The 21,420-nt window shown below is 49.4% G+C and overlaps 1 protein-coding gene across 2 annotated transcripts in view; it reads left to right on the top strand.

Annotated features, from left to right (window-relative positions):
- The first annotated feature begins 684 nt into the window (after window positions 1-684).
- phactr1 (phosphatase and actin regulator 1) overlaps window positions 685-21,420 on the top strand; it is a 65,937-nt gene continuing 45,201 nt past the window's right edge. Inside the window, exon 1 of one of the 2 annotated variants that reach the window (XM_064333858.1) lies at window positions 685-960. In XM_064333858.1, coding sequence (XP_064189928.1) covers window positions 849-960 — 112 coding nt within the window. In that variant the 5' untranslated portion in view covers window positions 685-848. Of the gene's footprint in view, window positions 961-1,288; window positions 2,047-21,420 lie in introns of those variants that run through there. The other variant, XM_064333860.1, reaches the window with a different exon arrangement.

The raw sequence follows: 21,420 nt of genomic DNA, 5'->3' as shown, positions 1-21,420 counted from the left end.
AGGGTGGAGTCAGCAAATGTGGGACATCAGCAGAAGTGGGACATTTAAGCTTTGCATTACTCTGCCATGTAAGAATCAACAGCCGATAATTAAAAAAAAACATTATTGAATTGTTGCTACAATAGTTACAGACGTTGATCAGTCCAAACCCATTCATATTATCAATCATCGTGTTATCTCTGCAGAAATGTTCTGTGGTGGAAATATTTCCGGTCTGTTAATCAACTTTATTTAAAACTACCATGCCGAGTCCTGTTCCATCACACCTAGATCTGTCAAAATCTGGTTCCTCTTACGGTTACTGCTCATTTTAAAAGGTTAAGCTAATGTTGCGGATGCATTTCACAGCACGTTTTCGCATAAATTAATGGCTGTAGGTAATCTGTTTACAATTTGGATGCATTCCAACTGTGTCACTGACGCTGTGTATGTTCCAATTGTGTTCATGTAGCCTACTTATGCATGGTCAGAAAGGACAAAGATGTGAATATATAATTAAGTTGTTAGCGCACAACGACAACAACTGATAATTGTAATTGTTCTCACCACATAAATATAGCCAATTTGGCAACGTCGGTATCGTAATTGCCGTTATTTCTGATTTGGTGTTTCATGGTTCACACCAGAAAGCGCTTCTTTCTTCCGAAAGGGGCGGGGTTTGTTTTACTCCTCTTTTTTTATTGCTTGGCTCTAGTCGTTGGGACTTCGCCTTCGCGTCCACGTCTCCCTCTCCCATCCTCGCCGTTTCCCTCTCTCTCGCCCCCCACCCCCCTCGAACATTTCCCCGTCATCGGCGGTGGCTCTCTGCCTTTCCCGGCTAGTCGCCCCTGGACGTTTTCTGAACATTCATGGCGGCCTCTTCGGAGGAGGACACAGACCGCCGACCCATCAGAAGAGTCCGGTCCAAGAGCGATACCCCTTACCTCGCCGAAGCGCGGCTCTCCTTCAACCTGGAGACAGGTAGGGACGCACGTGCAGACCACGCTATTGGCTCTCTGGTAACATGGTGGATCTGCTGCATTGTACTGTGTTCACGCGCTGAGGAGAAAGGTACCGGCGGGTTTTTTTTCCATGCATGAAAGCGCAGGTTGACGCTTAGTTTTTGATGTGAGGAATTAGGAGTTGGGTTGTTGTATAGTCGGCGCCTAGTCTGGTTGTACGGCATTCGGAGGTGTCTGTGACTCATGTCTTTTTGTGTCTCCCGTGTGAAAGCCAGTCGTGCCGTGTTTTAGGATGTCAAAAAAAAAGGCATCTGGCTCGCATTTCGATGCATAGCTAAAAAAAAAAAACACATTTGGCAGATGGTTTTATCATTCGTTTTATGGATACTGATATTTTCAGCTGTCAGATTACTTGTTTTGCTCTTAGCAGTTTTAAACGGATTCGAGGTAGCACTGGTTAACTGTTAGGAATAGGCTATCGATGTCTCACTATTTTGGGGGGTGGGATAGAGAGGTTGAAACGATGGTTGACCAATGTCCGAATGTCCGGCGCAGCAGGACACAAAGCACATTGAATTTCAGTCACTCGAACAGGATGATTCACGAAAGTCTTAGAATATTGCCTATTCAGAATCAGAATGCCCAACTGACGAGACACCTGCGAGATGAAAGCAAAGCGGCAGGCTACATCAGGGTGGCTATCGCTCCTGCTAGCCTTTTGAGACTTTGTGTAGGTTAAATCTATATTCCCATTTCGCCTAGTCTAATACTGAAGTGATGCACTGCAGTCTATATAGTATATCTGCAAACCTTGTCAATGACATTTCATGTTTAGCAATGATGACTATTATAACAGCAAAATAGGTAGGCGATTTGAACGTTGTCCAGAAACGGCAAGTTATTGCATCTCTTGTTGCCATGGTGACTTGGCATAATTTTATGGCTGAGTCAATTGCAGAGCCTACGTGTTTGTTTGCTCTAGCTGGTTAATATTTTATCCGAATTGCTGTCATGCATCAGATTTAAAACCACAGTAATTGCATTCATTAACGAAAATAAAAAAGTACTTCATGGGCCGATCTTGCTACTTGGAAAAAATAACGAGGTAGGTGAAGGTTTTATTGTTAAACTGTGTAATCGCGTGCAGTTTTATCGAATGTGTCGCGCCGTCGGCAAGGTAATAATTTATCATTGAACGAAGATATGTGGCCTGTTATTAGTGTTCCAATAGCCATTAACCAAGGATTATAGGATGTTAGGCGGATGTATGAGTTCGGTAGGCAACAATTCAAAGCGGCGAGGCTGGCCGTCATTGGCAATACTGTCGCGACAGTCTGGCACGCGAATGGAGCTGTTCATCTTTCAGTGGTACTGAAATGCTTACCGCGCCGTACAAGCGCCATGTAATTCGCTGGCGAAAGCAGACTTTGGAACCGCGTTGATTTCAACGTTCATTCAAAGGTGAAATGTGTTTAAATTATCCATATGAGGGCTAACGCCTAAAATGTTATATTTTGTGGCAAAATGATATGTAAAAAACGCTCATACTTACAATGATCGTGCACATATCACAGCAGGCTACTATAGCCTTGTTTGTGGGGAAATGCACATTCTTGAAGCCAGACCCGAATAAAAAATAACGTAATTTCTGTGCAAGTGAAGGCAGTTTATACACTGAGTGGTAAAGAATGAATATATTTAACTATAAATATACTGAACCACATTGTGTGCTTCAGCGAAGCCAACAGTCTTTTGGAAACCATTTACAGTGCGTAGCATTGCATAATCACATTTCCACAGAAATCATGTAGTTATACATGGGGATTATTTTAAATTTAATCATCAAGCATATTAAATGAAAATTTTCAATGCACGTTTCAGTGCTGTTTTTGTTGTATTTTGAGTAGCGTAAGAATTCTCACACATTTAGATAAGATGCCCTCAATAGACTCTGGTTAGTATGAATCCAATGTATAGGCCTAGTTAGTCCTTATCTAGCATCGTCAAAATGTATGGTTAGAATAGTTCTAGGACTAATCTTGGTCAGGATATCTGAATTACCCCATAACTATAACTTGCATTGTTATATTTTTCATCCTCAAAACATGTACTGCTTTCCAACAGGGTTCTCCATGCTTAATGGCTCATGCATGCATAAAGTGCATATGAGTGGGGATCAATCAATGACTGGGATTTGCAGATTTTGCTCCTGTCTCCTGTTTGTTTTTGTTTTTTTTTTGTTGCTGGAAACAAGGTCAGGAATGTATGCACTCGGATGAAATCAGATGGGATTTCCAGAGCTGTGCAGATTAATGCCATGCTATTGTTTATGGAAGGGGCATTAGGCGAGGGTGTAAGGGGAACGCTCCTCTGTACTGACCCCCGCGACACAAAAGCAAATGCGCACGAAAAGTGGATTGGCGCAGATTATCGGCTTCAGCGGTAAAAAAAAAAAAGCCCTCCTGTTTATTCACTCCGGGCATTCCCTCTGATTATTGCGACGTCGAGCCGCAAACTCTAATTCAACTCAGTTCAATTCAAAGCGATGAAAGAATTCCATTTTTAGAAAAGATTGCTCGCAACGGCATTATTTTAAGAACAGTGGCCCTTGTGTGTTTGATTATTTAAGGTGCTGTTGGCTCTTATCCTGGCATTTTTACCTCATGATGTATGAGGCAGCATTATTATTTTTGTCCTGTCAAAAAAAAAAAAAAATGAAGACACAAATCCCTACTGTGCCAGGACATAGCGTAAATCAGAATGGAGATGAATGAAGGAGCTTTTTTCTTGTGTAAGACATTGGGAGTGACATAATATATTCCAGAGTCTAATGCGCACTGTCACTGGCGTAAATATTGGTGCCTGCCCGCTCGTAGGAACGCTCGGGGAAAGCGGTTCATTTATTAGAGGGGTCATTTTAGCGCCGTTTCAACTCCTTCATCAGGGCAAGCGCTGGAAATCTCGTCTTTTCATCTGTTCACTAATGAACGGCTCCCCGGGAGCCTCGTATCAACGTGGGCTCATCAGTCTTTTTCTACGGCGCGTTTTTTTTTGTTGCTTTGCAGAAGAGCGATTGTGCGTGCCGTCTGCCTCTTTACTGAACTCCGTGGCATCGCTGTGTCGTGTGGACGGACTCCTGGAAAGAATATCAGCATTTTGTGGCTGACTAGAGAGAGCGCAACACTGCTAAAATCTAACTAAGGTCAAAGTTCATCAAGCTATATATTGACGTCCAGTACTGCAGTCTGACTTTGAGTGCCATACTAATCAAATTTTTGACTGGTTAGCTGACTATTTTTGTTGGTATTACTTTATGCTGGGGTTGCACCGGACTTGCAGGAGAAGCTCCTCCATTTCCCATCATGCTTGGCACAGTCACAGAGGTAATCTCTGTAATGACCCTTCATTGTAAACAGGAAGTGATGCTGACTGTGTGGTTAAGCGAGCATTCGAGGTACAAGTTTCGGCAACACCGACGCTGCGCCACGTCTGCAGGAATCTCCACGATTTCCCATCATGCATTGGGCAGGGACGGAGGGGATCTCCCGGTTTCCTCTGGCCCGCAGTCCTTTGTTTGGAAACGCGAGATCGACCGGGCGCTATAATGAGGTGTGAGTTTTGACAACGCCGGCTGCTGAGGGGAAGATAAAAGAAGAGGAGACGGGGGTGGTGGTGGGGTGGGGGGGGGGGGGCGGTAACTGGCACCTCGCCGTCCGGCCCGAGCTCACCGGCTCACCGCGGCTGGGGGGGGGATGGATCCTCGTCCCCAAGGGCCGTTCCAAACGCTTATCTGGACCAGAGGCTAATGCAGTTTGAGTGCCTGCAGTAGCACAGCTATAGCAGCCTACTAAGTTATGATATGGAACGATATATGGAGAAGAAGTAGTTTTGGGGGTTGGCGGGGGGGGGGGGAGAAGTCAACCGTTTAATTTCGCCCGCCTGTCTATTGAATTCATCGGGCTGGCAGCTGGTAATGAATTCTGGGTAATGTTGATTACATTTGGGGGCACGTTCCTGTCTCTGGCCCTGGTGGACGCCTCTGAGCCTGGGGCTAGGCTCTACCTGAGCGGCCTCTACCTGAGTGTGGTAGGGTTTTTTTTGGGGGGGAGGGTTTCTCTTTCCCTCCCCTTGGCCTGGGTCTGGACTGGGCTATCTCAGGTCACATGGTGCCTGATGTGGCCTGGTCATTGTGGGGGCATTGGTCGTTAAACTGTGACTCTGCCCCCTACCAGCTGCCCCGGTATTCACCATAGCAACGGGCACTATAGGCGAAGGTCCCAATTAAAAAAATTAAAAAAACACAAAAAATTCACCAGAATTCTGTGTTACTTTAGTACCTTACTCCCTGCACTGTTAAAAGGATAAAAATAACATTGATCAAGTGATTGTTGGCCAGTTGCCTGTACTGCACTTGAAATGCAACTTTGGCTTAACTGCTCATCGCTCCTACACTGAGGGTGGGCGTGACTCTCCCCCGGTGACATCACTTGGACAAATATTTCATTTGCGGTCATCCAGACGATTAGTTACGTTTGTAAGTGGGTCATTGTTTTGACCATGTTATTTGTAGACATGTTAAATGGGATTTGGGGGGAGAGGTTCTTTTACAGCGGGGTGGTTTATGTGACTGTGGTGCTGCTGTGGCATGTGCAGACAGACCGGAGACGGACCCCAAACTGCAGCTGTCCTGCTGAGCAGGGGGGTCGTGTTCCTTTCAGGGGCTCAGACCTCTACAAGGGGGCATTGTGCTTAACCCTCTGAAGAGCATTTATTATTTTTTGGAATGTTCTTTTCAAGTCAGTGTTCTAGAACTCCATTGCTTTCAGTTACCAGTAGTGATTGTGACATCAGCATTAGAATGCTCAGTTAAGTCAATTTTTTTTTTCCTTGTCATTCCCTTTTTTTTTTTTCTTTTTCCCAACGGGGCCTGTGATCACTGGTTTACCCCTGAGGGTGTAAACCCCCGCCTCCCCCCAAACCCCCCCCCCCCGCTGCCATCACTGCAGGGCACCCAGCAGCTTTGAGCCTCTGAGCCTCAGAATCGCTGAAGGGCAGCCAGTGGTGGAGGTTCGGCAGAGAGGGAGAATAAATACATAACCGATTTCTGTAGAGCAGTCAGAGACGCAGGATTTCACCAGTGCCTTTCTCGCAGTCATGACACACTCTGACTATGTTTACAGTCAATGCGACAATGCACCAGACCTTGCGTGAGTGCGTGTGTGTGCGTGTGTGTGTGCGTGTGTGTGCGTGTGTGTGCGTGCGTGTGTGTGCGTGCGTGGTGTGCTGCGTGCGTGTGTGTGTGTGCGTGTGTGTGCGTGTGTGTGTGTCTGAGGCAGTGCACTGCGGGTCACATGTGGTCGGAGTTATAAATACCCGCTGGAGGATGGCGGGGCTGGTGAAAGTTAATCACCGCTCCTGAAGTGGAATTCCCAGAGATGGGGTTCGAGGCGCAGAGACGCTCCAGACCTCCCACCGGCTGATTGCAAATTGGATGGTGGTTTTAGTGCTGAAGCAATTTGTAGCATTTGGATATGAATAGAGGACACAGGAAGACTCTTTATATTGAGAGCAGGCCATTCAGCCTAATTCTGCTCATCGTTTTATCTATTATTTAACTCAGTAAGTTTTGTAAAAAAAAAAAAAAAATTTTTTTTTTCCCGCATGTCATATGGATTGTTCCATATCGTACTGTCCTGTGCTGTGACCCTGAAGCTGAGAGTCCGGGTTCTGTTCACCAATAAAGCTGCAGCATCCCAAGGTCTGGAAACTAAATTAAGACTCTGCTGTTGGCTAGGTACCCAGCAACCCCCCCCCCCCCCCAAAAAGTGCTTCCCTGAAACTGAGAATCCTTAAGATATTCCACGAGGACAAAACATGGTAATAAATATTGTACTGCCCTGCGATAGATTGGTGGCCTGTCCAGGGTGTATTCCTGCCTCTCGCCCAATGCATGCTGGGATAGGCTCCAGCTCCCCCCGTGACCCTGCTCAGGATAAGCTGGTATAGATGCCGGGTGGATGGATAAATATCGCACTCACTTTACACTAAATTCACCGTACCAGTGAAATCGGCAAAAGGGGCGGTTCCCTTTCTCGAAAAGCAGTAAAAGAACAGAGCAGTGAACAGTGCTTGCGTGAGAGATAATAATATTCAGCAGGTACTGTCGGTCGCCATGACGCAGCCTTTGTTCGATCCGTCTCCGTGGCGATGGGGGAAACGGTGAGTAAACGCCACTCGAGTGCCGGTGTGATGCGCAGGGAATAAATTTGGCGACGTAGTCGGCCAAATAGATTCCGCTCATGATTAAATGTCAATGTGTAGGGTACTCGAGATTATTTTAGGAGAATAGCGGGGGTGAATAATGGCCGGTGTGACAGCTACACTGCCGTGGACGTTTGAATGAATTATTGAATTTTTTATTTATTTATTTTAAGTATTTTTGGCTTTTTTCCTCTTTTTTTTCTTTCTTTTATAGCTCAACAGTGGCTCAGTAGTGGCATTGCCTGTCACGCAAGCGACACAATGTGTGGGAAGCATGCCGAAATTCTGATGATTCAGCAGAGTCCAGCAGAGCTTAATATACTGTATGTTTTTTCCCCCCGACGTGCCATTTCCCAGCCTTTTAGGAATATTAGCGTGTCGATTATGGAAATGACATCAGCAGATACTTCCTGCCGTTTGAAGAACAGCCTCCGAGTGTGCAGCGACGGCCCACGGGGTCAAAGTTCAGGGAAATGCATCTTCCACCATATTGCTGTTGTCATACGCACACGCTCACACAGACACACACACACATACATACTCATACTCATGCACTCACACACACACACACACACACACACACATACATACTCATACTCATGCACTCACACACACACGAACACAACATCACAAACACACACATACTACCGACGCACTCAGCACACACACAGTAGCTAATAAGAACTATATTTATAGAAAGAGAGAGAGTGATGAGTGTGTGTGTGGGTGAGTATGTGTGTAGTGTGTGTTGTGAGAGTGGTGTGTGTGTGTGTGTGTGTGTGTGAGTGTGGTGTGAGTGGTGTGTGAGTGTATGTTGTTGTGTGTGTGTGTGTGTGTTGGTGTGAGTGTGTGTGGTGTTGTGTGTGTTGTGTGGTGTGTGTGTGGTGTGTGTGTGTGGTGTGTGTGTGTTTGTGATGTATGTGGAGTGTGAGTGGTGTGTGTGTGAGTGTGTGTGTGTGTGAGTGTGTGTGTGTGTGTGTGTGGTAGAGAGTGTGTGTGTGTGAGTGTGTGAGTGTGTGTGTGTATGTGAGTGTGTGTGTGAGTGTGAGTGTGTGTGTATGTGTGAGTGTGTGTGTATGTGTGAGTGTGTGTGTGTGTGTGTTTGTCCATACTGAAGTGTTTGTGTTGGCGAAGCAGGGGGCCTGAGTAAGCTTTTATTCCCACACTCTCTGAGGTGCCTCTCAGCCTGGGCGTCCTTTCAGCGTCCTTTAAACTTAATACCCCCCCCCCCCCCCCCCCCCCCTCCCCTCCCCCCCCCCTCCCCCCCCCAACCGCACAGCTGCTGTGTGCTCCTGACTAATTTCCCAGCCCACACCGAGCTCAGGACGAGAGCCGCTCTGTGCTGCTGGCCCGTGGGCGTTCGGGTCCGATTGGGGCCGCGGTGTCGGCCTCTCCTCGGCCTCTCCCCGAACGTGTGTGTGAGTGTTCTGAAGCAAGGGGAGCCGAGTTGGCTACATGTGGCCCCCCGCAGTCCGGTGCACTCTGGGTAATGTCCCAGAGACGGGGGGGGGGGGCACGTTTGCCCAAACCCGGCTGGCCGTTTGAACAGAATGCTAAATGAACGAGGGAAACACTGCATTGCAGAGGACAAACACACGCTCTACTGGTTTTTGGCGTTGTTGGCTTTGTCCCCCCCCCCCCCCCCGACCCCCCACACCATTTAAGTGTTAAGCTGTAAAGCACACGGAGCACAAGAGGCGTCGGGGGGGCATGACGAGCTCTGACAGGCAAGACGAACGGCGAGACCGACCTGGAAAAAAAAACAACGGCGATAAACCTTCGGCTCCGCGGCGAGCAGAGTTCAGACGGCGAAAAAATTATACGCGTTCCGGGGGTCTGCGCTGAGAGAGAGAGACAGGAAGTGGTTCCGCGTGGAGACCGAGGAGCAGGAACAGAGAATGTTCCGGAACGAACGGGGGCCGCCGCCCTTTTGGTATCGTCTGTAACTGCTGAGGATTTTTTTTATTTTATTTTATTTTTAATTTTTTTAACGAACGCAGTGTGAGCCAGAACCTTTCATCGAAAGCACGGACGGATCCCCGCGTCCCGTCCCTGAACAAGACTAATGATTCTGCTGGGCCCCCCGGCAGAGGAGCGTCTACTGCCTGTTACCGAATGGCTTTTTCAGCAGCAGGGGGGGTGGGGAGGGCGTGGGGGGTGTACTATCTCAGAGAATCAGGCCGACTTCAATTTAACAGGCTCCTGTTAATTCGAGGAGCACCTTGCTCGGGCCTCTCGATACTTGTTAAGACTAACAGGACGTGGCAAACTGAAGTTGGCCTGTTCAATCAAAGCCGCAGCTGGAGAGTCGGACCGTTTCATCATATTTAATATATGACTGTTTTTATGCGGCTCCGTCTTCAGATTGTAATTCAAAGGACGGCTCCACGCTGTCCTACAACCTCAAGGGTAACAGGAGCTCTTTCAAAGTGACATCTGTTTTTTTCAGAGCAGGTCCATCTTTCCATCCATTATCTATGCTCATTTATTCCTGGTAAGGGTGTTGGGGGTTGCTGGAGCCTTTCCCAGCATGCATTGGGCAAGAGGTAGAAATACACCCTGGACAGGCCACCAATCTATCGCACGGCACACACACCATTCACACACACACACTCATACCTATGGATATATATATAGAGATTTGGAGTTTCCAATCGGCCTACCTGCATATTTTTGAACTGTGGGAGGAAACCGCATGCACCCCTCCTCCTAGTAGATATTAGGTTTAAAGTGTTGGGATGTGTTGTCGTGGAAATATGACAGACTACAGTGCGCTTGAGAGCCCGCGCAGTTCCATTATATTCACAGAGGTCAGCCTGGATAACCAGCCAATCCCAGCCTCATTTAGCTTCAGGGTTTTGAGGGTATAAGGCTACAAGGCTGTAGTTAGCCAACCTCGTGTCCGCTTGACTGGAAAGCGCGACTGCAGCGCGTGAATAGATCGGCATGCCGCACGCGTCCCGACCGAGATTGGCGATCGATGGTTTCGCGGGGAGCTGAGACGCGGACGCGCTGATTCTGCCGGCAATACACCCCCCCCCCCCCCCTTGTGTTTATCTGACAGAGCGAGTGTCAGATTTCATCGCTTCTGACAAAACAGTTTGAGTTCAAAATCAAACTGCCACTTCGGGCTGTAAACTTTACCGCCACTTGACTCCGCGCGTCCCCACTGGGAATGAGAAACCACAGGCCTGATCTGTTCCAGAGCGTCTTTTTTACGTCTGTTTCGTGATCGTGGGTCAGTTTGAGCTCTGTTTCCTTCATCGCTGTGTTTTAAGTTCCTGTGCAGCCGTGTGTGTGTGTGTGTGTGTGCATTGGCACGCGAGGGGCTCCTCTAATTAATTCTGTGTGGGTAAAAGAAATCATCCCTAATTTGCAATGTAAGAACATCGATGTACCCCTGTCCTCTCTCTGACCTCCTGTATCCCATTTTATTATAAATTATTAATATGATCATTAAACAAACGATCGCTGAAATAAGCCAAATGAATTAAGTACGCAAAACGAATGTGATGTTGGTTTTGTGAGTGAATGCTCTTGTGTGTGTAGAGTGTTTGTGCTTGTGGAAAGAGGCGCAGAGGGAGTACTGTGAGTTAAGTATAGCGTGTGTGTGCGTGCGTGCGCTGCGTAGAGAAGGCATTCTTCGCTGATTAGCAGTGACTTCTCATGCAGGCCCGTGGCGGGGGGGATTGGGGGGGGGACACAGCCGCGCCCCTGTGTGTTTGCAAGCGGGACACAGCAGGCATCACGCCCCCTCCCGGGTAGACGATCAGAGAGGCATGTCACTCACCCTCTGGGGAGCTGGGGGGGATGGGGGGATGGGGGGTGGGGGATGGGGGGGGGGGAGGGGGGTGTTTAAGGGCTTCCATCGGGGGCTCCCGTCGCCTGTACACGGACCAGGACTCTGTGTGATGTCACGTCATGCCACTCTTCATTAACCTCAGTGCCCTGTGGAGGGAGAGGGAGAGGGAGGGAGGGAGGGAGAGAGAGACAGAGAGAGTCAGAGAGAGAGGGAGAGATAGGAGAGAAAGAGAGAGAGAGAGAGATAGGAGAGAAAGAGCGAGAGAGAGAGTATGAGGGAATACGATAAAATGAGGTAAAGGGTGGAGAGAGGGAGATGGGGAGAAAGATACAGTAGTGAGGAAGAGAGAAAGAGAGCGAGGGATCAGGTGGGGAAGGCTTTCTCAGGGCAGGTGGGCTGATGGACATGATCTGACAGACGCAGGGTCTGGCCTATGGGATTGCTCTGACTGGCCCCTCCCCCATCCTGCCCACGTTTAACTGTCTGGAAAAATCATACGGTCTGTTCACATCTGTTTATCTCTGCCATTTGGCCATAGCTACAGTATCGATTTTACTGGCGGTGCTAGCAGATTTAAAAAGAGTGTAGCCTTGACATGTATTTAAACCCCCCCCCCCCCAACCTCCAGACTGTGTGGCCGCATGCAGAGTTTTGGAGGATTCTGACAGGGATTTTCCGGGGGGGGGGTCTGTGGTGTGAGCTCTGCTGATTGTGCTCGTCAGCGGGTCCCTGTCACATTTGAGTGACGTTCCTCAAGCTTCTCAGCCAGGCGGAATCAACCCCCCCCCGAGCTTCACTCTGACCTCCGCATGCCAGCTCTGTTCACACGCACACACACACACGCACACACACACACGCATAGGGGGTGCAGGGTAATAATGTTAGGATCACAATGTTAGGATAGGTTTTGTTTCTGACCCGTATTTCTCATGGGTTCCTTCGAGAGGCCAACAGCATTATTTAGACCAGGTTGAGCATCAACATTCACCTCAGGAGCTGGCTCAGCGATCTAAAATGGGATCGCAGCTCATGTGCTGATATCCTAATGCTAGTATATATCCGATGGCATATGGGCACCCATGGCTCACCGCACGTTATTTTGGGACTGGGTAATTCCTCGGATTCGGTACGCGTTCGTCATGCGGAGCGTTTGAAAGCGGATGCCTGCCAGCTGTCATGGGCGCCGTCGTGGGAGTCAGACGAGCCTGACTGTACCTGAGCGAGGACACGCCTGCAGCTCCGCACGCGGGACCGCCCCCTTCCTGAGGTGGTAGGGGCTGGTCGGGCCCCGGGACGCCAGGCCGCAGGGGCGAAGGAATTTTGGCACGGGGTGCACTCGTATGCATCTGCCAACCCCCCGCCCCCCCCCCCCCCCCCTCCGCCCAGCCCCCCTCCCGCACGCGCACCCTTTCAGAAGTTGAGCACTAGCGTGTGAATACTAAACGAACGTGTGCGCCCTGTTTCGTTATCTCGCTTCGCGGTTCGCTGATCCATTTGGCGGAAGCAGTCCGCGCTCCAACATCTGTTTGACACGGCGGGGGCGGGCAGGAGGGCGGTTGGCCTGCTGGTCAGCGTGGAATTTCAAACGGAAACGGCTGTTTTCTTCGCGATGAAATCGAGAATCGCGACCATTTCTGAGCTGCCGTGTCTTCCTCCGGGTGTGCCCAGACCACATTTTAAATCCTGCGTTCCTGTTTCACATTCTTAGGGTCTCCCCGGTTTTTATTTATTTTGGCTGTAAGACTCGGATGTGTCTGAGACCGCTGGAATGTAGGAAACTGAGCCACGTGAACCCAGGCCTGCCCAAAATGGAGAATTAAAAAACAAAAAAAAAGTTATCCAAAAAATTTAAAAATACAAACCAAAACTAGGGATTGTAGATGGGGAAACAAAAAAGATTTTATGCCCTTTTTGGCGAGGTGGTGCAGCGTTTTGTGCAGCAGTGGAGCCGACTGCAGATCCATGAGCTGTCAATCACCCCGCGGGCGTTCTGAGCCATAATGGCCGCCTGTTACCGTGAGCCTGCCGCTCGGCTGAGCAGGGCTGTCATCCCCCCATTCTCGCGTCCCGCTGAGGAGAATCAGAGAGGGGAAGCGTTCGGGGCGGGGGGGTGAGGGGGGGGTCATGCGGTCCATGTCCAGCAGCTGATGCAAGGGGGAGGCTTATTATTGATGAAACGGTTCGTCAAGACCTTTTAATCGCACGGTGTGGAGTTGCTGTGGTTTTTGCCCCAGTTTCTGTGAAGGTGTCAGGCAAGCAGCGAGCAGTCGGAGCCCCCCCACCACCACCCCCGCCCCCCCGTCCTCACCCCCCACATCTCTGATTCTGCACACCGCTTGTCCGTGCTGGGAGAATAATGAGAAGTACAGGTATGTGGTGTTGCGATTGTTGTATTAAAGGCCTTAAAGAAGCACCTCACGTTCACAGATTTTAAAGTACACTGGCAGGGCCAGCTTTCAGTCTGTCCTTTGTCCTTAGCATTGAGTGAGGTGTGTTTATTATTTACTCAAACACAAGGTGTTTGAGTGACGTCAATCTTATCATGCTGTCAAAGCTCTGAAAAACTGACCAGTGGTTTTTTTTGTTCTTCTGCGTGTGTTTAAGCTTGAAATGCATTAGCCACCAGACCGTCCTTGTGCAGCACCAGGTAAAGGAACCAAAAGCTTCCTTTGAAGTAAAGAAGCGCCTTGAAGTCATAAAACATCGACCTGGGAAAGCAGAGTCCGCGCAGCGCTGCTGAAGTCCCGCGGAGGAGGTGCGTTAAGACATCGCACCTGTGAAGAGTCGTGCCCCGGCGGGGTCTGATCCAATTACCCACTCCTGAAACGCGATGGGATCAAATCTCCGGTCCTGTTTGGATGTCCTGTTCGCATGTTTTGATTGGATAAAAGCAGCAGTAGGCCGCCCGGGTCCTGGAGCGCTGCCCGCCCTGCTCACTCTTCTGGGTTTGTTGCTAAAAGATGAAACGCTGAGTGCTTTTTTTTCTTTTTTTTTCTGAGCACTTGGCCGCTGGTACAAATGAAACATGAGAATCTGTCCCGTTACGTGTTCTAGTATTGAGGACGGAACCAAAAAAATTAAAGGGTGTCTTTCACACTCTATGGCTGGAATTTCCCTTTAGAAGAGGTACGATGTGTTACTGTAAAGACCCGAAGGCAGAGAAAGCCTCTTGTGCTTTCAGTCAAACTGCCATTCTTCGTAGACATCAATTTTATTGACATATTTCCATGAAAAACAATGTTGTCAATTCGTGCACAGAATCGAGTGTTTGTTGGTCCCTGAAATTCCTGAATGGATTAATCAGGTTTTATCGGGCCGGGGAAGGGGGGGGGGGGGCTGGGATGGTATGGGGGGGACCCAAAATAATTGACTCTGTTAATGTTACTTAAGCTGTGCAGATCCTTTCTGTCTCCTTCTGCTTCAGGCAGATCTGCGCCAGGCCTTTCTGAAAAAAATAATGACAAAGATTCTTTGACGACCTAATCATAGTTTGGGCCTTATGGGCAGAATGTTTGAATAGCGTGTGATATGCTCTGTTGGGTGGTGTGTGTGTTGGTGTGGTACGTGCGTGGGTTATGTGTGTTGTGTGAGTTGTTGTGTAGTGTGTATACACACATAAATACACACACCTGAATGAACCTGTCACTCAAAGTCAAGGGCAGAGCACCGTTGTGGGTAGATTGAACGGGCCCTCGGTCGGGGCCCGGCCTTCATGTTTTCACAGCGGCGCTGATTCATTCGTGCTTTCGCTGCGCTCGCCGGACCGGGAACAGGGATTTGTTTTCTCCCTCTACCGGAGTAGAACTAACACAAATAAGCTCTCCGGAGCCGTGGGCCTTTCCGCTACAGACTAGGTCTGGGCTACAGGAATTAGCATGGGCCAGGACTCAGCAGCATCGGGCTACAGGAACTTAGCAGCCCCAGCTCTCTGGGCCTACAGCATTGACAACTCAGCAGCCATCTGGGCTACAGGAACTCAGCAGCCATCTGGGCTACAGGAACTCAGCAGCCATCTGGGCTACAGGAACTCAGCAGCCATCCGGGCTACAGGAACTCAGCAGCCATCCGGGCTACAGGAACTTAGCAGTCATCCGGGCTACAGGAACTTAGCAGTCATCCGGGCTACAGGAACTTAGCAGCCATCTGGGCTACAGGAACTTAGCAGTCATCCATCCATAACGAGCCATTGGCTGCTGTGTCTGGAGCAGACCGCTCCACTGATGGATCGGCAGAACTTCAGTACTGTTCCTGTGACTTCATCACATGCTAATTCAACACAGTCTATCGGAGGTTACTGATATCATATTTAATGCATTTTAGTCATGAATCACAAGGAAGTCATTTGTATACGGGTTTGTGTGTGTGTGCGTGTCTGTGTGCGTGTCTGTGTCTGTGTCTGTGTCTGTGTGTGTGTGTGTGTATTTGAAATCTCTGGATCTGTCCTGCTGTAATAGATTTAGTGGTGTTTACTAAGGTAGCAGATGGCATGCATGTGTGTTATCGCACTCCGAATCTATCCAATTTATAAAGATTCTGCAGCCTTTGCGATGACTCCGGCTGGTGTGTGTGTGTGTGTGTGTGTGTGCCATCTCATTTCAAATCTATCCAATTTATAGAGATTGTGTAGCGCTTACTAAGATAGAAGCTAGTACACGTGTCTCATTTTACATCTGTCCAATTTACAGGGGGGCTGGGGGGTGGGGGGGAGGGTGGATGGGGGGGCACAAATAGACAGCGTGTTTTATTGGTGCAGTAATTGGAGGCCGATGCAGCGTGTATCTGGTCACATGACCTCTCCGGGGCGTGACGGGGGCGTCGGGAGGGCGTGTCCGATCGCGGGATTAAAGGCCGCCGTGGTCGTCTGTGACCCCTTCCCAGCGCGCGTGCGCTCTGCCGCCAAGAAAGAAAATAATTATAAAAGTAAAACCCTAACCATAAACTCTGTTCTGCTGGAAAATACATATTTTATCTTGAGGTCCTCGTTCGAGTTGGTTGTGGAAGTCGTGGTCGGGTCATAGGTGCAATTTCTGGCGTTTGGAAAGTCGTTTTGACTATAAATGTGGAAACGTGCCAAAATAAATAAATGTATTCACCTTCTAGGTAGATTCTGGAGGCCTGGGGGTTGGGTTGTCTGCTGAGGCCGCAGCGTCAGATTAGGGTCCGGGGTGTGAAATTACCCACGTGCGTTTCGACCTCCTGTCCCAATAATCCATGAAAAGCCTGATATGATCAACAACTGATTACTGCCTATCTGATGGCTACTGCGCATGTCCTTCTGCGATTGTAAATGACAATTTGTTCTCAGTCACTTTAACCTGGTTAAATAAAGGTTAAACAAAGAAAATAAAATAAAGACTTAACCTGGCAACGCAGAGGAAGCCAGGCCAGGCCTGACTGAGGGCAAATCGGCCGTTTTAATTGGAGGGAGGAGCTGGAGTGTTCCCAGCGTGGGGTCTGCTGTGCGCAGGAAGGCAGTCGGGGGTGTGAAACGCGTGTCCCGCAGTCCTGCGGAAAAGCCTGTTTCACCTTCAGCGGGATCGTCTCTCAGGCGGCAGGGGCGCACACTTACACACAGACTCACGCACACACACACACACACACACACACTTACACACACACACACACACGCACGCACACACACAGAGTTTCAGACATTGGCTCGTTACTGGCTAACGGCCTGTGGTGCCCACGTCCTGCCCTTGCCCAGTCCCCCTGTGCCCGCTGTGCCACCCCCACCACCATCACTTGCTTTGGTCTTGCATTTGGTGAACTCAGAAATCAGATGTTTTTATTTTTTTATTTTTTATATCTGTTACCAAAAGGCTGTGGGTTCATATCCAGAAGCAGTTCACTGCTATTGTACCACCAAGCAAGGTACTTACCTGGATTGCTTCCATAAATATGCAGCTGAATAAATGGGTGACGTGTAAGCCCTTCCCCTCTACTGTAAATCAGAAATGAGCAGGACTGCCTTCTGCTCTCTGTCTCTCAGTGAAATCAGCAGCCAGTGTACTGTTGGGAATCGTGCCATGGGCTTATTGTCTAAGGATAATCCTGCTGTGTGTGTGTGTGTGTGTGTGTGCGCCTGTGTGCGTGCCTGTCTGTGTGTGTGTGTGTGTGTGTGTCTGTGTCTGTGTCTGTGTCTGTGTGTGTGTGTGTGTCTGTGTCTGTGTCTGTGTCTGTGTCTGTGTCTGTGTCTGTTGTGCGGTCTGTGTCTGTGTGTGTGTGTGTGTGTGTGTGTGTGTGGTTTCCTTTGTACTGTGCGTGGGTAGAATTCCCCCACCATTAACATCCAGCTTCTGATTACATCACAGGAGAGATAAAAAAAAAAAGAACGTTCATCCCGTGATTCCGTCCTGTGCAGCCCCTGGCGTATTAAAGGACTGAACGTAACCATGCCAACCTCATCTCAGTGGGGGGCCAGGCCTGGGGGGCTGGAGAGGGTCGTGGGTCCGGGGGGGTGGGGGGCGTGAGAGGTGTGGTGCTGAAACGATCTTCCCACCTCCCACCTCAGTTCACCCCACGGACACTTTTTTTTTTTACATTCCATCCATAACGTGCATATTTGCACTGCCGTTGCGTCGTGAATATTCCATGCTGCGACCGCTTGATTGCCGGGATACGGCCATCGATCGCATTTCATATTAACAGCCGCAGGAAATTAAAGTAGCGAACGGTCAAAGGTGTTGCCGTGACAACTCACTGTGATGGACTGGCGGAGGACGGGCGTGTCACATGACGGGAGGAGGAGGAACATTTGTCCTTCCAGGCACCTGAGGTAAGCGTCGTGAAAGAGACGACAGCCGTTTGCAGCTTAAAAATGTATTTGCGTCCGACCGTAACCGTTACAAAGATCAATGTAGACTGTCGTGCTCTAATGCCGCCCATAAATTACATTTTGGCATGTAAGGCAGGCGCTTAACTGGAGCGACGTACGCAGGCTACATTTTCACGTACGGTCCAATCACACGGCTGGATCTTGACTTGAAGCAGCTCAGGCTGAGTACCTGTGTACAGGGGTTTAAATGGATGGTAAATGGTAAATGGACTGCATTTATATAGCGCTTTTATCCAAAGCGCTTTACAATTGATGCCTCTCATTCGCCAGAGCAGTTGGGGGTTAGGTGTCTTGCTCAAGGACACTTGACATTCCAGGGCGGGTTGAACTGGCAACCTCGATGCCAGACATCGGTCTTACTCTGAGCTATGTGCGGGTTTAGCTGCAGTACCCGGAATCAAACCCGCAACCTTCGAGTTACAGGCCCAGTTCCCTAACCGCTGTACGACGCCACTGCCCCATTACATTGCAGGGTCTGTTTAGCACAGCGGCCTCCAGCCCTGGTCCTGGAGAGCTACGGGGTCTGCTGGTCCTCATAGTGACTCTGCACTTCATGAGTCAATTAGAGCAGTTGATTACACAGTTAACTCAACTCACCTGGTGTCTTGGGTCTCAACTGGGTGCAGATTTTTAAGGTGAAAACTAAAAAACCAGTAGACCCTGTAGCTCTCCAGGACCAGGGTTGGAGACCACTGGTTTAGCAGATGCCTTAAAATGCTTATAAATAAACAGATGGCTTATATATAAAACTCTAACACCAGGTATGAGAGAGCAGAGTACAGGGAGATGGGATGCAGAGGTAGTGTTGCGTTCATGTTTCCTTCATCCTTGGCAAGTCCAGGCTCTTCTGTGCCCCAGGAACCTTGTATAATATTAATGTAGGACAAGGGTGTCAAACACAAGTTCTAGAGGATCACTCCGCCTAACTCTGCAAGTCTTTTTTTGGCTCTGGGAATGAAGAATATTGGACACTACCCAAGAAGAAAAAAATTGTTTGGACATCTTTGACCAAACTGTATTATGTAGTGTGTGTGTGTGCGTGTGTGTGTGCGTGTGTGTGCGTGTGTGTGCGTGTGTTGTGTGTGTGTGTGTGTGTGTGTGTGTGTGTGTGTCGTGTGTGTGTGTGTGTGTGTGCGTGTGTGTGTGTGGGTGTAAAACTTCACCCTTGGTCAGGCCTCCTAACAGCAGCACTCTTATCAGAGGACACAATGAGAGCAGTTTGTGCTCATTAGCAGCACTGGAGGCTGCAGCTCCGTCTGCACTCAACACATTGTTAGAGTACCTGGTGGGCAACTCTGGAGAGATAAGGGCATGCTCACCGCTCGCTCAAATGACCACCTTTTCAGCCTCTCTCTTTCTCCCCCTCTCTCTCTGTCTCTCACTCTGTCTCTGTCTCTCTCTCCCTCTCTCTCAGTTTCTCTCTGTCTGTGTCTCTCTCTCTCTCTCTCTCTCTCTCAGTCTCTCTCATTCTCTCTCTCACCCTCTCTCTCAGTCTCTGTCTTTATCTCTCACTTTGTCTCTCTTGCTCTCTCTCTTTCTCTCCCCTCTCTCTCTCTCTCTCTCTCTCTCTCTCTCCCCCTCTCCCCCTCTCTCTCAGTCTCTGTCTTTATCTCTCACTTTGTCTCTTTCTCTCTCTCCTCTCTCTCTCTCTTTCTCTCTCCCCCTCTCTCTCTCTGGATGGTCAGCACTCTGTGCTAGTCGCAGTCAGCCGTGGGCGTTAAAGTGCTTCTCTGTGTGATTATTATGGTCTGGCGGTCAGGTCGCTCGCTTTCCTCGCTCAGACCAATGTTGCGTCATCAGAAGACGGGTTCCCTTCACCCTGTACCCCGTATTTACAGCTTGCACGCTCCCATACAGGGAAAGGCCATCCTTTAAAAAAAAAAAAAAAAGTGTTTTCCTCTCTTCTGTCTCCCCATTTTTGGTGGCCAATAAACATTCCAGAATCTTCCAGCATCTTCTGCCAGCCGCACCGCGGGCCGCAGACTGAGCATGCTCAGATACAGGCTGGAGGAGGGCAGACGGGAGTGGGGGGGGTCGGGGGGGGGTGGTAGTGGGAGAAGAAGCAGGGTAGTATCCTGGAGGCCTGAGGCCTTCCGTATCTGGGCAGGGCTACACCCCGTTACGCGCCCCCCAGAGGGGCCGCTGGCCACAGTCACGGGCACAGGTCCGAATTTGATACCGGACCACGGGGGGCCCATCCGCTCACTGGAACGGGGCCGCGATGCCGGTGACTCATCCTGGAAGCGGCGCTCTGGATACCCGGTGGAGCGCTTTGGAGTGACCCGCGCGCGGATGTAGCGCTCACAGCGCCGCGCCGCGCCAGACCTGGTGTACCCTTTTACCCACAATGCCGCAGTGCCTCCTCAGTGCCCTCTCTGCTGTGTCTTCCTCCATTGTTACTCAGCAGTGATGTCAAGCTTTTTTGTCTGAACCAGAAAAAAAAGAGTGTAAATTAGGATGCCTGCAGTATTCATCCCTGATCGTTGTCTGCCCCCCCCTCTTGTGCCCCCCCAGTCGCCCCCCCCCACCCCAGAAGACTCCCTCAACACCAGCTGACCTTTACAGGGGGGGTGACTAATCTCCCCCCCGCTCATGGGTCTGTTCCTGGCTTCAGGGGCCTACACTCAGCAAAGGTGTCCGACAGGAATTAGCACAGAGCAGTGCAGGCAGGGAGAAGGGAGCAGCGTGTGTGTGTGTGTGTGTGACGGCCTGTGTGTGTGTGTGTGTGTGTGTGTGTGTGTGTGTGTGTGTGTGTGTGTGTGTGTGCCTGTGTGGTGTGTTGTGTGTGTGGTGTGTGTGTGGGGTGCGCTGTGTGTGTGTGTGTGTGTTGTGTGTGTGTGTGGTGAGGGTGTGTGTGTGAGGGTGCATATGTGTGTGTGTGTGCGTGTGTGTGTGTGTTCCCTCAACAAAGAACAGCCACTTTCCACAGGAGGGACAGAATCAGAACTCAACAGAGTGCAGATTTTGAATGCACCAAGCGCACACCCCCACTTTGTCACCAAAATTCAATAAAAATATTGTGGCTTGAGGGGGGGGAAATGATGTCATTTCCAGCAGAGAGACAGAACCGAAGTGGCTTCATCTTGATAAAGGGAGTGTGTGTGTGTGTGTGTGTAAACGGATGTCACTGTCATGTTTGTGGAACCAGCTTGAGATGATGCGTGCTGTGTGACATGGTGGATTATCTTGTTGGAAGTGTCCATCTGAAAAAAAGGGGTAGACTGTGGCCATTTCTGAGATTCTGTAGCCACCACGTCTGGCCCCAACAAGAACCACACCGTGGTTCGAGCCATTTAGATTATACGTCTTGCCCTTTCTTGTGTTTAGTCAAGCAACAACTAAATCTCTTCATCATGTTTGTGTTTGTGATTTAATATTGAGTTGCAACCACACAGTTTGCTGTTCGGAGGAGAAATAGGCAATTTGATATTTAATGAGCTGTTGTACCAAAAAAAAAAAAAAAGTGATCACTGACTGTAAGTATAGAGAAACGTGTGCTTTTTAAAATAATAAAAAAAAGTAGGCCTGCGTTCTGAAATTCATATTATTCCAGTTCGCTGGTGTGAATAATTTCGCTG

The sequence above is a fragment of the Anguilla rostrata genome, chromosome 4 (assembly GCF_018555375.3).
Source record: "Anguilla rostrata isolate EN2019 chromosome 4, ASM1855537v3, whole genome shotgun sequence".
Classification (NCBI taxonomy): Eukaryota; Metazoa; Chordata; class Actinopteri; order Anguilliformes; family Anguillidae; genus Anguilla; species Anguilla rostrata.
Note: the sequence above shows the minus strand (reverse complement) of the source record. Positions and strands in the feature narration are given on the sequence as shown.